At 39.8% G+C, this 14,316-nt stretch overlaps 1 protein-coding gene across 4 annotated transcripts in view; it reads right to left on the bottom strand.

The window, feature by feature from the left end:
- The window catches only part of TLE1 (TLE family member 1, transcriptional corepressor), a 39,263-nt gene that overhangs the window by 14,226 nt on the left and 10,721 nt on the right, over positions 1-14,316 (bottom strand). Inside the window, exons 5-9 of one of the 4 annotated variants that reach the window (XM_075278080.1) lie at positions 11,290-11,352; positions 9,573-9,677; positions 3,250-3,451; positions 2,660-2,676; positions 74-190 (exon numbers count right to left, since the gene is read on the bottom strand). In XM_075278080.1, coding sequence (XP_075134181.1) covers positions 74-190; positions 2,660-2,676; positions 3,250-3,451; positions 9,573-9,677; positions 11,290-11,352 — 504 coding nt within the window. Of the gene's footprint in view, positions 1-73; positions 191-2,659; positions 2,677-3,249; positions 3,455-9,572; positions 9,678-11,289; positions 11,353-14,316 lie in introns of all 4 variants that reach the window. The other 3 variants (XM_075278086.1, XM_075278091.1, XM_075278073.1) reach the window with 3 other exon arrangements.

Here is a 14,316-nt window from a genome sequence, read left to right as displayed (position 1 = left end):
GGAAATGACCTCAAAAACATAATTTAACACCCTTGTCGGCATTCAGCCTAGCAGGAAAGGGTCATTAACTTACATAGTGGCTTGAATCCTTATCATCCACTTTCCTCTTTTTGAGGTCATTAGAATAATCCGGTCCATTTCTTCTTTTATCTGTTCCTCGTAGGCCATCAGAGACCAATAAAGAATTACTCTGTAAAAGCAAAATAAAAAAAATATTTGCAAATAACCTGAAATCACATACATTTTCTGTCACAATCAAACTGTGTAGTCAGTAACCTGCCCACAAGTTCAAAAAATACATTTCCATACATATTAGAGGCTTTCAAGGAAACACTACATCCAAATCTTGAAATTTTTAAAGTCAGCTGTACTTTTTTCCAGGTTGGTGCCGAATTTCTCAGTTGTGAGTCTTGCTCACGAAACTTTGAAAGCCCATTTAAAGGAATTGCAGAACAAATTTCTACCAATTTCATGCTCACAAAGCCTCGATCATTTAGTGTTGCCCTGAATTGAGAACATGCTATGAGACTGGCCGGGTCATTCATCTAAACACCAAGGTGTTGCGCCATTAAACATAACAAGTCAAAGGCGATAGTAAAATTCAAAGATAGTTGCCAGTGATCTTAAGCTCAGTCACATCGATAAAATGGATTAAAACGACAAATGGGTTCACTGGGTTGAAAATGACCTAATTTTAGGACAAAACCATAAACTACAAGGACAGGTCTCTGTTTGTGAGTAGCTATTAAATACAGTAACCTTTGCAAACAATATGGTGTATTTGTGGTCAATTTATTAAGGAATATAGTGGCCTATGGAATCCTTATAGTACAGATTAACCTGTATCAAAAAGTCAGTTGTATATAATGTATCACATATGGGCCATGAATGGTACTGCAGCACTTTATAGTTTCACTTTTTTTTGTTATGGAGTAGGATCAATGAACATTTTTGTAACATTAACCTATAGCACTTTCTTTTAGCAGAAAAGTGTTAATAGAGGCTCAGCTTCCAAACACCAGAAACAATTTCTAACATAATAGGTATTTGTTATGTATGTATATATTGATAACGGTGGATGACTACAGGACTGACCTTCGTTACTGCATAATTAGGGAGAACGTTCGTTGTTTTCTGCTATTAGAAAGTACAATAGGTTAATAAAGTATAATGCGGAAGTGTTCAGCAAAACCCTCCCTACACAATAGAAAAATAATTCAATGTTAAACACTTTTGAAGAATTTTCGGAACGGTTTCTAAATTTTCCAAGTACTAAAAATCCTGCAGTTCTGACTATCAACACCAAGTCCAACAATATGCTGAGACTTCCTTTCTGTGGGAAAATTCTTTGCAGTAGTCACGTCACTGATGATCACAGCTATCACAGTCACAATAGGTTATTTCACTGCTTATCTACTCCCCTCTACATAAACTCTGCATAGTGACAAAGCATGCCTACACCATGTCAGATTACATAGGAAATATAGTAAAATGATGAACTGTTATACTATATTCTCTGTAAAACTATAATAGAATGCTGGAAAGGTATCCAAGGGAGACTTATTTTCAACTGAGTAGAGATTTAAAAATAAAAAAATATCACAACCCTTTTATATATTTCATAAGACACCCTGGCCCCCCAAAAAGGTAAATGAGCTGAACTCCAGTTTTCAAGCATCATCAGGCTGGAATATGGAGGAAAACAAAAGGTTCACCAAGTCAACTTCTGACACTGGGACCAAAAAGAACTATAAAAGTCAGCTACTGAAATACCACTAGGAAAGGCTAATAAATGTGCATTTCTTTGACTCCTTGTTCTTGCTTTCTCACCCATGTTTGATTCAACCTCTAAGCACAAAATGAACACATGCAACATGTATACCAGAACTGTTAGGAAACAGTTAAATAAAATATATATTTTTTTTATTACTAAAACTCACACTGGTCTGGAAAAAACAGACAAAAAAGGATTCTATTATTTTAGAAAAATTTGAGATTGAACATAAACGTTTTAGGACCCTCTCATTGCATTATCACAAAGTTGTTGTCAGAATAAACACATCCCACGGACATGTAGAGCTTAAACTGAACAGTACTTACCTTTACAATTCCCAGTTACAGTAAAACTATTGATTGGTTGCAATGGTCATCCATTGTCAACATGATATCCATACTGCACTATCTAAATACACCAGCAGGAGCAGCAAAGATGCAGCACGGAATTCAAAAGATAAGTTCTGCTCTGTTAAGCCTACACCACTTGTGAGCACCTTTCATAACCCCCCCCCCCCCCCCCCCAACAACCACTTTAGCCCTCTAAGCTAGAGGGGGTGGGAGAAATACATCTAGACAGTCAGATCTTATTCACACATCAGCGTTTGCAAGCGGGAACAAGGACTTGAGACTACACGGACAGGAGGTACAAAGGAAAGATTTAGTCACCATCTGTACTCCTGACCCACTCTGGTCATGGTTTAACATCACTGACTAAAATATTGACATTTGAATATGGCCACAGAGTGGTTTCAGACCATATCTGTGCCCGCATGGCATTAGTCCTATAGAACCAATAAACCACTTTCATGTAGACTGCCAATAAAAATGACCACCCATATGATATGTAGACACTGGAGGACTGAGCATGAAGTACATTACTTACTGTTCCTGGCTCTCTCTCTGCTCAGGGGGAAACCCATAAATGCAGACATATCCATTGCAGAAAAGAAGCAAAAAAACAAAACAAAACAAAAAAAAAGAAAATAAAGACAAATTAGAAGTCACAGAAGTTTTAGAAGGACGTTTTATTTTCCATTGATAATCACATTTACATTTTACATAATCCAAACAAGAATTAAAAGTGCAAATGTGCCCATCACACAGCAGACTAAATGCCATAGCTCTTGCTGCAGTTTAGTTTGCATTACTTTTGATAAAACATTTGTTACACAGTAAAAGACACTTGCAGATATTACAAATTCTATAATAAGACTGCTTATACAAACTATACATTGTTATGTAAAGTTTATCATCTTAAGGTGATGCTACTTTGCTCTTTACCTTTGAATGCTATGGCATATTTAGCTAGGCCGCTGCAGCTACAGACAATTGCAGTAAAGCATGGTTACAGAATGCTTACAATTTTCCTTTTGTACATTATCTTGCAAAACATAAATAAATGGACAAATGCAAATTGTAGTAAACAATTGTTTTAAAAATATATAGCCTACATCTGCTTGCCATGCCTCTCACCTCTATGGTGGTCTGAATCATGATGCTTCTTGTCATCCTTTATGGCAAGGTGAGACTGTCCACCAAGTGCGTTAGAAAGGGCAAGGAGGCCTGCACTGCTTCCTAGAGGTGGAATACCCGGAGGCTGGAGTCCTGACGGATGTGGAGTGAGAGGCACTGGTGGTCCGTGACTATGAGACAAATGCTGAGCTTGTAACTGCTGCTGCTGTTGACACACGTTGAGACAGGGTTTTCCCAGGCAGAAAAGAGAAAAAAAAAGAAAAATGACATGAGTTTGATGCATTTGTCAATATAGCTAAACCTTATTCAGGTGAATACAGGTAGGAATAAGTGTCACTTTTTTTAAATGAAAATGCGATTATAATTATTAATAATTTAAATATTTAAATTACACCGCTCCCATACAACCCCTTAAAAGAACAGTATGGCTGCATATGCAATGGGTTTCTATACACCTAACCAGCTAAGATTCTGAGCAAACAACTTGTATATTAGGCACCTAAATGTACAGTTACCTTTACACCACTCATTTGCAAAAAAAAAAAGGATAATGGAGTAAATTAATGTTGGTGTACACTAAATTCAAGATTACACTGTTTTGTGCTCACAACTATTCACCAGTACAAATAAGCCATAGATAAGTAAAATTCAACTACAGGAAAAAGCAGAAGAAACCATTCTGTTTCAACAGTATTCATACCATTAGCCCCCTTGTAACAGACCTCCCACTCATATAAACCAACAGTGCTGGGGAAATTGTTTATCCACAGACAAATCTATATACATCAGGACATTAAGCAGACCATAGTTACACTGCAGAACATCATACCAGTTATGTAATAGTAGCAGAGTACAGATTAATGAGCTTGATACAATGCACATAATACTACACCCAATATTGAGACAGCACTTTGGAACCAGTCTGCAGTGGATAGCTGATACTAAATCTAGGGATTGGAAACTAAAGCCAACAGATTACAAACTGGAGAAAAGATGAAAGCAGATCAGGATTAATTTTACAGATGACACTGACATTTTCACCAATTCATTATTGATAAAGGACTTCAAAACAGAGAAGCCAAGACAAAAAAGAAACCCTCCAAAATATGGGACAAGGAGAGCTACACCTGCCACATATTATTCCGTGGCACACGGACGACAAATACATGCAACCTAGTTATTTATAGGCTTTCTAAGGATTAACTAGATACTCACACAAATAAGCCCTCAAGAGGTTAACCTCATCCTCTTAAGCTTCACACACTACAATCCTAGATATAGCCGGCAACCACAGCCAAGGAGCGAAATAAACCAGCATCTTGCTAATCCTTTAGCCAATCACCTCATGCAAAGCGAGCCTGTTAGGAGACAGACAACTCAATCCGCCGATGCTGGCTCAGTGCAGACAAGCAGACTTTTGACAGAATGCTCAATCATAAAACATTATGTAAGAAATGATCACAGCTCATGGAAGGTCCTGTGCCAGCAAACCTATTCCAGCCATTTGCTGTACAGGTCGCCAGCTAAGAGGTCAGGCCATGACAGCACCTTCTGTAAACAGCAAGAACAAACAAATACAACAGCAAACATAATATTAAGCATACTTCGAGTACAAGAAGGCCACACTGCAAGGACAAAGCACGCCAGAATAACCTGCACCCAAGACTATTTATCAGGTTCAGGAACAGAAAATTAGTAAAATCAATATAAAGAGAGTCGGTTGCTTTTCAGAAATATTTAGCCCGCCACCATCACAACCTGGCCGCTGCTGGGAAGCCGAGCCAAACTTGATAGGAGAATTATGTCTGGCTTATTTGCATGAGAAAACACATGATCTTTCACACTCCTAATAGGTGTCTAAACCGTTAAATTACTATTTCTTTTTTCTGGTGTGAAAGACGCTGCTCCTGAGGAGCATGCCCCCCCTCTATTGTTCTGTCTACTAAGTCTGCCTGCTCAACAATACTGACAGCTGCTATCAAACCGGCCACTGCATACTTCCAATGCAGCTGCTGCTTCTAGCAACAGACAGAAGCTCCGAAAATACCCTCCCCTCCAGGGATACAGGTTGACACACTGCATTTTCAATGAAAAGGGGCAAAGGTCCAGCGGATTGTCAACCCAATTTTATGCTCTTGTGATTTCGTAGGATGCACAAAGGCTCTTTTAAAGCAAAGAAAGCATATGCCAGAGAATGAGACTTATTGCAGGCTCTATATAGTTACCAATTACCCAAAACAAGATCACTTATGCAAATTGACAAGTCATATCCAATAGGACAAACATTAAAATTTGGCAGTTTTAACAGGGGAAGATCTAGGCAGTAATACAGACGTTCTCGCGGCAGAAAAACCCATCATTCCGCAGAGAGATTGGATTACGTCTATTGATTTAAATGTGTTCAATAGTGGTTCAGATGTAAAATAAGCTCACCATTTGGGGAGTGGGCAATGGAAATGAAGAGCTGTGTTCAGTGGGAGGGTGGCAGAGTGAAGAAGGTTAGGGGAGGGAATGTTTATGCAAGGCTAAGCTGTCAAGTGTAATAAAGCGGCTTGAATAAAACGTAAGCTGAAAATCCACTGAAGCTCCCCATTTCAGGGAGGAAAAAGCTATTAAAAGGAAATGAAGGTCACCCTCCCAGTTTATTTCACCTAATTGACTGCCAATGGCTTACCACAGGCAAACCAACTGCAGATCTGCAATTGAGAAACTGATGAAAGGAGAGTTTTCAAGCTGAGACTCATTCTTTTATCAGCACTAATCCTCCCGCGTTTTTATGTTTTTTTTCTCCTCAGTCTCCAGTTGGGATGTAATTTTAAGCACAGATGGATTAACTGGTCCCATTGTCTGCAGACGTCACTGGACTATGGCACTGTTAATCCATACAGCAGCATGTCTAATTATCATTACAAAGTGTCTGAGGGAACCATAAAGACCAGCAGGGCATCTTCTCACAAGCAATTAACATAAATTGATAAATGAGTAATCTGAATCGGCTCAAGCCGCTCACATGAATAAAATCAGAAAGGACAGCTCCTTCTTTCTGCCTGTGTTGGGAGGCCAGAAACCCGGCAGAAATACTCTAGACTATGTGGCGGGAATAATTGAATTCACACAGAGGGAGGAATGCATGGTTCAGTGAATTCATTAATGCGTAACAAATAACTTGTGATTGACAGTCACACGGAGGCAGCATTAAGCAATAAACAGATTAAAAAGCAGGGAGAGAGACTGGGGGGAAAATACACTAAAACCTGCAAGACACCATCACATCAAGTAATTAAATATATAAGCACAGACAGGCTGCTCACCCAGCTCCATATTCTAGCAATGGACATTGATGAAATGGCCCCTCGGGGTCTGACTGGCAATTTCTGTCAGCGCTGAGGAACAATTTGCACCAAGTCACTGAAAGGGGAGTTTTAACACTCTGAACTGTGTCACCTATACATAATGGAGTGCTCGCATAAGATGACAAAGACCCTTATTACGTTCACTGAATATCTTACTCAATTTGGGGGTGGGTTTTATGTTAAAAACCTGGGTCGTAGGGATAATTCATCTTCTAGTCAGAAGGAGTTATAATACCGGCCAGTAATGTCAGGTTGTTTAGTAAACTATTATGTGTACACCCAGACTTTGTGAAACTTGGTTGTGTGAATCTAGCCTGTGTGTACGGGGGATATAGCGGCTGGACCTTTATGATAGGAGCAGTAGGCCTCGCATTAGTTATCTATGACGCCCCACTTCCCAGCATACTGTCCTGTACATACAACATGGCACAGTATGACGTTGGGAGGCAGGGACACCTAGCATCACAGATAACCATTACTCTAGGAGTCCCGCTACCAGGATGAAGGTCAGGCCAGTAAACTCTGAACACACCAACCCAGTATGACAGATTAAACTGTGTTGTGTGAATCTGCCCTTAGGGGGTGGGGGTGGTTTACAGCTGAATAATTTAGTCCAGTACAATTACTATTAAATGACGTAAAATACCCGGTAAATGTGATTATTTTAGGACACTCCTTTTTACATACCACACCCCCTATTTATGTGACACCAGCTCACTGAATTCATGTTTTGGTTACTCAAATATCAGCAATCCTAATTGGTTAGTTTCTGACATCCTTTAGCCAATAATACAGGATGGCATGGATGAAAAAATAATTGAAATAATCCATGTGGGCAAGATTACAACAATTAATTGCCCAGCCCTAGCATCTGCACTATGCTACACGAAGGATAAGGACTGATCATGTGACATGAATATAGCAAGGTCACGTTAACAGTCAGAGCTGTTTAGCAATCTGTAACTTAAAATACATTTGGGCAAAGCTACAGGATATGCCATCAGTGGCTGAAAGATGCAAGTTGCTTCTGCCTCGAAAATGAGAAGCATCTCAAAATAAAATAAAAAAAAATAAGTAATATTGCACTTTTTGCTGTTGCCCTCTATTTTCCCAAGTCAGAATTTAAGAGCCCGCAAACCAATGACAATAGGAACATGTTGTTCATACACATATACATTATAAATTATATAATATCGTATCGCATTTAAATAATTGTATACACTAATGTAATATATATATATATATATATATATATATATATATATATATATATATATATATATATATATATATATATATATATATATATATATATATATATATATATATATATCTCAGAAGACAAAGCTAAATTCATTACACAGGCTTCATTATACTTAATACGTCACTCATTTGACCATAGGGGCCATTTACCCAATTTGCGGGATTCTCAATTTACCCATTCCATTAAAGTGGTTAATCCTCCAGCTTATTTACTAGCATTTTGCCATTTCCAATTTGCCACACAGTCAATTCTAATATTTAACAGGCCTTCTAGACTGGTTCACATCTTAGTAAGGTGAGGCTGTGCAGAGAGGATATCTTTAAAGATAGTTGACTGCAAGTCTATTATTACAGTTGGCACCCAATGTGAGATTGTGTTGGAGTCAAAAGGAAGGAAACTAAAACATACAGGTAGTAATTGGCACAGCTACAGCCCATGAATAGCCTGGGAACAGGACAGATCAATATGAAAACAGTCTGATTTCTTAATAAAATATACCTTTAAGAAGGGGGTTTTCTGGACTAAAAATATTGACCTATCCTAAATAGAACTCACAAATATCAGTTTTTTCGGGGTCTGACAGCCGGCACCCAGCATTGATCAGCTCTTAGTAGCTGACAGAGCATAGAACAGAAACCTCTGTTCTGTGTGTAATGGTAAAATTCAGTCACTGCAACTTAGAACAGACTCATAAGAGAGAACCGATTTGCAGTACCTGGTCTGGTCAATATACAGAGCTGCCTGCTTCCTGTTCCATTCTCTGCATCAACCATTAGCAGATGATCAATAGGGGTATGAGATGTGAGACAACACCCCCCCCCCCCCCCCACTAACCTCATACTGATGATCTATCCTTCATAGGTCGTCAATATTTTTAGCCCAAACACCTTTGAAATCTAAGCACATAAATCTGAACTACTGTAAAGTGGCAATAATCACATGTAGTCAGAGAAACATTTAAAATGCGCAATAACTAGTGTATCTAAGGCCAAGTTCACACAGACTCTAAATATACCTCCCATCTCTCCCATTCATATCAATGGGAGTCTGAAGCAGATTTTTTGCTGCAAGTGGAAAAAAAAATTAATCGTCATGACCTATCTTTAGGTAAATTCTGTCACCTAAAGCATTTTAAAATTAATAGGAGGCAGAAAAAAAAAATGTCCATGAAGATGGGCCATGACGCTTCTTTCCTCTTTCTCTAGAGGAGAAACCAGCTAGGGAAAAATATCCGCTTCAGTCTGCCATTGAAATAAATGGGAGAGTTGGGAGGCGTATGAGACAGATCGCACCTCTTGCACAAAACTCAGTGTGAACATGTCCCAAGATTGCTGTCAAAATTTAAAAAAAATGCAGTCAGTTGACTGCATTTCACACGCAGCATAAAACATGCAAGATTATAAGCAGTAGACTGCGCTGTGTAAACAAGGATGTACTGACAATAACTAATGAAACAAAATAGGGGAGGAACAGGTTTAGCAACAACAGCTCCTCCGTTTCCTTTGGAATAGCCTGTGTAATGGGCTAACGCAAACAAGTGAAGATTGATAGTTATTGTCAATAATCACTCGTCTTATCTGGCACAGTCACAGGGCTCTAACTTTTTAACTGTGGCAAGAAAAACAGAATGATTGAGATATGTGTAAGCAATAAAAGACATTGGACATCATCACATTAAACAAGTAAAGAAAGCTGGTTATACACACTGTAGGAGGTAGACCAGGAAGGCCACGTACCCCGATGATGGCATTCAGCTCTGCCATTGTCACTTGTTTGGCACGCTCTACAGCTTGAGCCACCTGTTGTTGATGCTGCAGAGAAGGAGAAATATTATTCAAGCAACAATACTAGAGAATGATCAAAAGAAAAGCACCCCTAAAACTCATAGGTTCTTGTTCAGAGTGTAACCTTCTTAAGGGTCTGGTCACACGGGGCACGGATTGGCGGATTTTGGTCCTGATTGTGACACGGGAAGCTGCGTCACAATAGGGCCAAAATGCGCCAGCCACAGCTTCCAACAGCCACAGCTTCCAACAGCCACAGCTTCCAACAGCCACAGCTTCCAACAGCCACAGCTTCCAACAGCCACAGCTTCCAACAGCCACAGCTTCCAACAGCCACAGCTTCCAACAGCCACAGCTTCCAACAGCCACAGCTTCCAACAGCCACAGCTTCCAACAGCCACAGCTTCCAACAGCCACAGCTTCCAACAGCCACAGCTTCCAACAGCCACAGCTTCCAACAGCCACAGCTTCCAACAGCCACAGCTTCCAACAGCCACAGCTTCCAACAGCCACAGCTTCCAACAGCCACAGCTTCCAACAGCCACAGCTTCCAACAGCCACAGCTTCCAACAGCCACAGCTTCCAACAGCCACAGCTTCCAACAGCCACAGCTTCCAACAGCCACAGCTTCCAACAGCCACAGCTTCCAACAGCCACAGCTTCCAACAGCCACAGCTTCCCGCTCCGGAGGAGGTCAAAATGAATGGGCCTAATCAGGAGGGTGCTGCCGCGAGTTGGAAAACGGGGCTGAATCAGCAGCGGAATCCGGCTGAAGAAAGGGCAGCTAGCTACTTTTTTCTATGAGCGGGAAAATGCTGCTCAGGGAAAAAAAGTAAGTTGGCGGTCTACATAGACCTCTATTGTGAGAGGGCAGATTCTGACGTGGATTCAGCACCAAAATCCGCCCCCTCTTGCCCCGTGTGAACGAGCCCTTAGGGTCTGTTCACACACCACAGTTTTTGCTCTGATAAAGATGCAAAAAGCTTCAGTATCAAGTCTTAGAGAAAATTATAACTGTGTGAACAGACCCAGACATGGAACAGATCCTTTTCTTCCTTCCCCATTCTGGAATATCTTTTCTTAGACTGCTGCAGTTATTCCTCCTAGAAAGGAATGACTAAATTGACAAATGAATGTTATTTTGTCAAATAGGTGGATCTCTACACGGTCTAGCAACGTAACGGTAACATCTAGTTGTCAATTTATTCATGTTTCTAGGAGGAACAACAGAGGAATGTCACATACAAACACTTAAAAGAAAAAGCCGCTCTACAATTGTTATTTAATGGAGAATACTTCAAATATTTTTCTATATACAGAATTAAGGAGCATTTTGAAAGTACCATAGCACATAGGGTTTGCATTAGCCATCTATTCCTTACCTACTTGTCCCACCCTTGCCTGCTTTTATACAGAAGTTAGAACAGTGTACTTTCTAATATATGAAGCAATCGTACTCTCCATTCCCATAGCCTTCCCTACAATCTGTTACGTAAAGAAGCAGGGGGCTCCAAACACCATAACTTGAACAGATGTTCTTCATACTTATGCAATGCGATAAAATTAACATTGGAAAGCTAACTCATTTGCAAACAGAGAAGTAGCATAATTGCACTTTAGCAGCCAGCATTTTACTTACTTCCTGAGAAAGAAATGGGATGACTTGTGCACAAATCGTGTTCAGTCTCTTGGCAATTTCTGTCTGTGGTGGAGAAAAAGAGGAAAAATAAAGTAAGAGAAAAACTAAGATTTGTCTGCAAAACATGCAAGTTTAGCAAAATAGTCTATCTTTTTCAGAAGTTCATGACTATTTTTACAAAGGTTAAAAGGATCCGTCTCAAGCTTTAAGCTCATCCACAGAAATAAAGGTGGTGATCTGTGCCCCTGCGCCACAAATAGCTTTTCTACAGCAGTGCCTTGAAACTTGAGTGCAGCTCCTTGCCATTTCTAGTAACTTCACAGAATCACCTCACAGGCGACAAGAATGTTGGAACACTGTTCCATCCTTGGGCCACTTAACAGGGTTGTCTTAAAGACCCACTATTGATCGCAGAAGTTTAAGACCACACATTTCAAGTCAGGTAACGTTTCACCTGTCCCCTTAGAGTCAGTGGATGCTGTATGACCATTTCTATGGCCTGCCACCATTGGTGAATCTAGTCCACCAGCCAGGACAAGGCGCATATAGTAAATAGAAATGATCAAACAATTAGCTAAAATAGATTCCATTAACCCTAACAGTACAATATGTGGGTACAAGAAGTACATAGCAGACAATGCAGTACTCAGGATCTACAATATATCTCCTCAAGGATATCAGCAATTCTGTATCTCTGCTGCATTCTGAGTGGTTTTGTGGCCAGAGTACAAATCTGTAACATGTATATTCAAGCCTGCACTGCAAATCAAGATAAGAAGGAATAAACCAAATCCTTCATGCTTGAAGCAGCTCTGGCAGACAGAACAGTAATAATTGTCCAAGTTCTTTGGCACCATAAACCACAGCCTACAATGTCAGGAAAAGGCTCTTGTATCTGTATGGCAGCTCTCAGAACATCTCGAGAGCCCTTAATTGTTTATGTTCCTAATGCCGACTCTCTTGAGTGTGTTCATTTTTAATAGCTGGCTCAAGTGTACAGCCCATCAAAGGAAGGCAACACAACTTCACTCATTGGTTCCTGCTATCTGAACGATGACCTGGGCTTATTTGCAAATGACAAGCTTGTAGCAGTGCCCTCTATTCAAGAGCTGTCCTCCCATGTTAAGGATCATTGAAATTAGTACGGAGAAACCACAGCTTTCTGTGAACTGGTAGAGTGAACTTGAGCAAAGCCTTCTTGGTAGCTACAATACCTTAAACATTGAAAGGTCACTTGGAAGTGAACATTTTTAGTTTGCAAAACTGTGCAGTCAAATGGCCATAGAGAACAATTTCCAGTTTTTAGTCAATACATCTGAAATATGACAAAATGTATTCTATCAGGTTTATGCCATCTAAGGCCTCATATGCAAGAGTATATTATTGTCTTATATAGAACCATAGATATGACACGCATACTTTATTTTATATAAAGGCACTAAGACCTCACTCACAGGTCCACATCTGCAGACAGCTTTTCACAGATAGGACCTCACCCTGCTTAGTTGCAGTTGGTTTCCATCCAAGGATAGAAGGACATGCACTGGTGGCAATGAGAACCAAGTACTGACAGCAATGAGCAAGACAAAATTTCAATTAGTTATTGCCATGTTTAACATGTTTACACTACTCTTTGCAAATAGGACTATAATACTTAAACTAAGATTCCTTAGGAAATTTTCAGTGGATAATACCAAAGGTATGGAAATGCCTGAATAATTGGAAAACTGTGGTGGGGAGCGCCATTTTGTGTGATGCATGTTGCAAAGAGGAAGGGGTAAATCTGTATGGGGCAGTGTCCAACACTCTGGCCAAAGCCCTCTACTTGGAACCAATTTTACTTTTTCAAATGTGACAAAGAGGTAAACGTAACATGTATCAGAGATACATAGAAATAATAATACTAACATGCCACTCGCAGGATAGAGTTTCCAACCTCCAGCTTTCCATTTATTCAGGTATCTTCCTACCTTTAGACCACCCGGTATATAGGGGCAACCTGGAAGGCCCTCTCCATGCTCAAACCTTGTGTTGGGAGACTGCTATGTGTATCCACCAGCATTGTTATATCTGGGAAAACTGTTTTATTCTGCCATCACAGGATAAATTTCCAATCTGTCCCCCCTCACTAGAGTAACATGTAACCTAAAAAAACAGTGATAACCAGACATGGCTACCTTCTAAACAAAGTGCTAGATCTGCCACAGGTGGTATTACATATCATACCCATTTACATCAATGTAGCCAAGCTGCAATACAAAACATAAGCCAAGGAAAAGAACAGTCCTATTTTCTAAAACCGACAAAATTAGACAAAATTAGGTGGAGAAGATGAGAAATATTTGTCTGACCACTACAAAGACTTCGTACCAGCACAACAGGTCTTCAGTTACTGACAAGGGGTAAAAGGCCTGGTTCAATAGCTCAAAAGTCCTCCTAGACATCAAAATGGACTTCCTGCCATTTATACTATGCAACATTGTAAACCACAAAGGAATAAAGGTCAATGTTGCACTTTTTGTCATTACTGAATCATTTGAGATAATCTGTGTGGCGGATGAGAGAAAAATCGAAGGCAGTGAGAACGCTGCAAATGGCTTATTGACCTCAGAGCAATTTTCATCTCCATCTGTCTAACGGCAGACATATGGGAAAAGGGGGGGGGAGGAATATGCTCTCTGCGCTGAGCATTCTTCCTTTTTAAATCCACGCCACTCTTCTTAAATGCTTGGTACTCATTATGTAAACCAGGAATCCATTAATTGATTGGTTAAGAAGAAACCACACAAACACAGCAGTGCTGTCCCTCCCCCAACCAGTCTTTAAAAGGCAGACCATTAGTATTAAAAGCAGTCAAATATGACAGTTTTTTTTTTAAAGTTACTTGAAAAACATTTTTTTAGAATTTTAAAAAAAAAACAAAACAAAGCACACTTCATTGTGCATTAGAGTGAATGACAAAAAGGTGCATTAGTAAAGAATGATCCATTAAAAAGTAAAATCATATGGATCTGGAAGCCACGGTCC

This window comes from Leptodactylus fuscus, chromosome 1 (assembly GCF_031893055.1).
Source record: "Leptodactylus fuscus isolate aLepFus1 chromosome 1, aLepFus1.hap2, whole genome shotgun sequence".
In the NCBI taxonomy this organism is placed as follows: Eukaryota; Metazoa; Chordata; class Amphibia; order Anura; family Leptodactylidae; genus Leptodactylus; species Leptodactylus fuscus.
The sequence above is the reverse complement of the archived record's forward strand: the minus strand, read 5'-3'. Positions and strand labels throughout refer to the sequence as shown.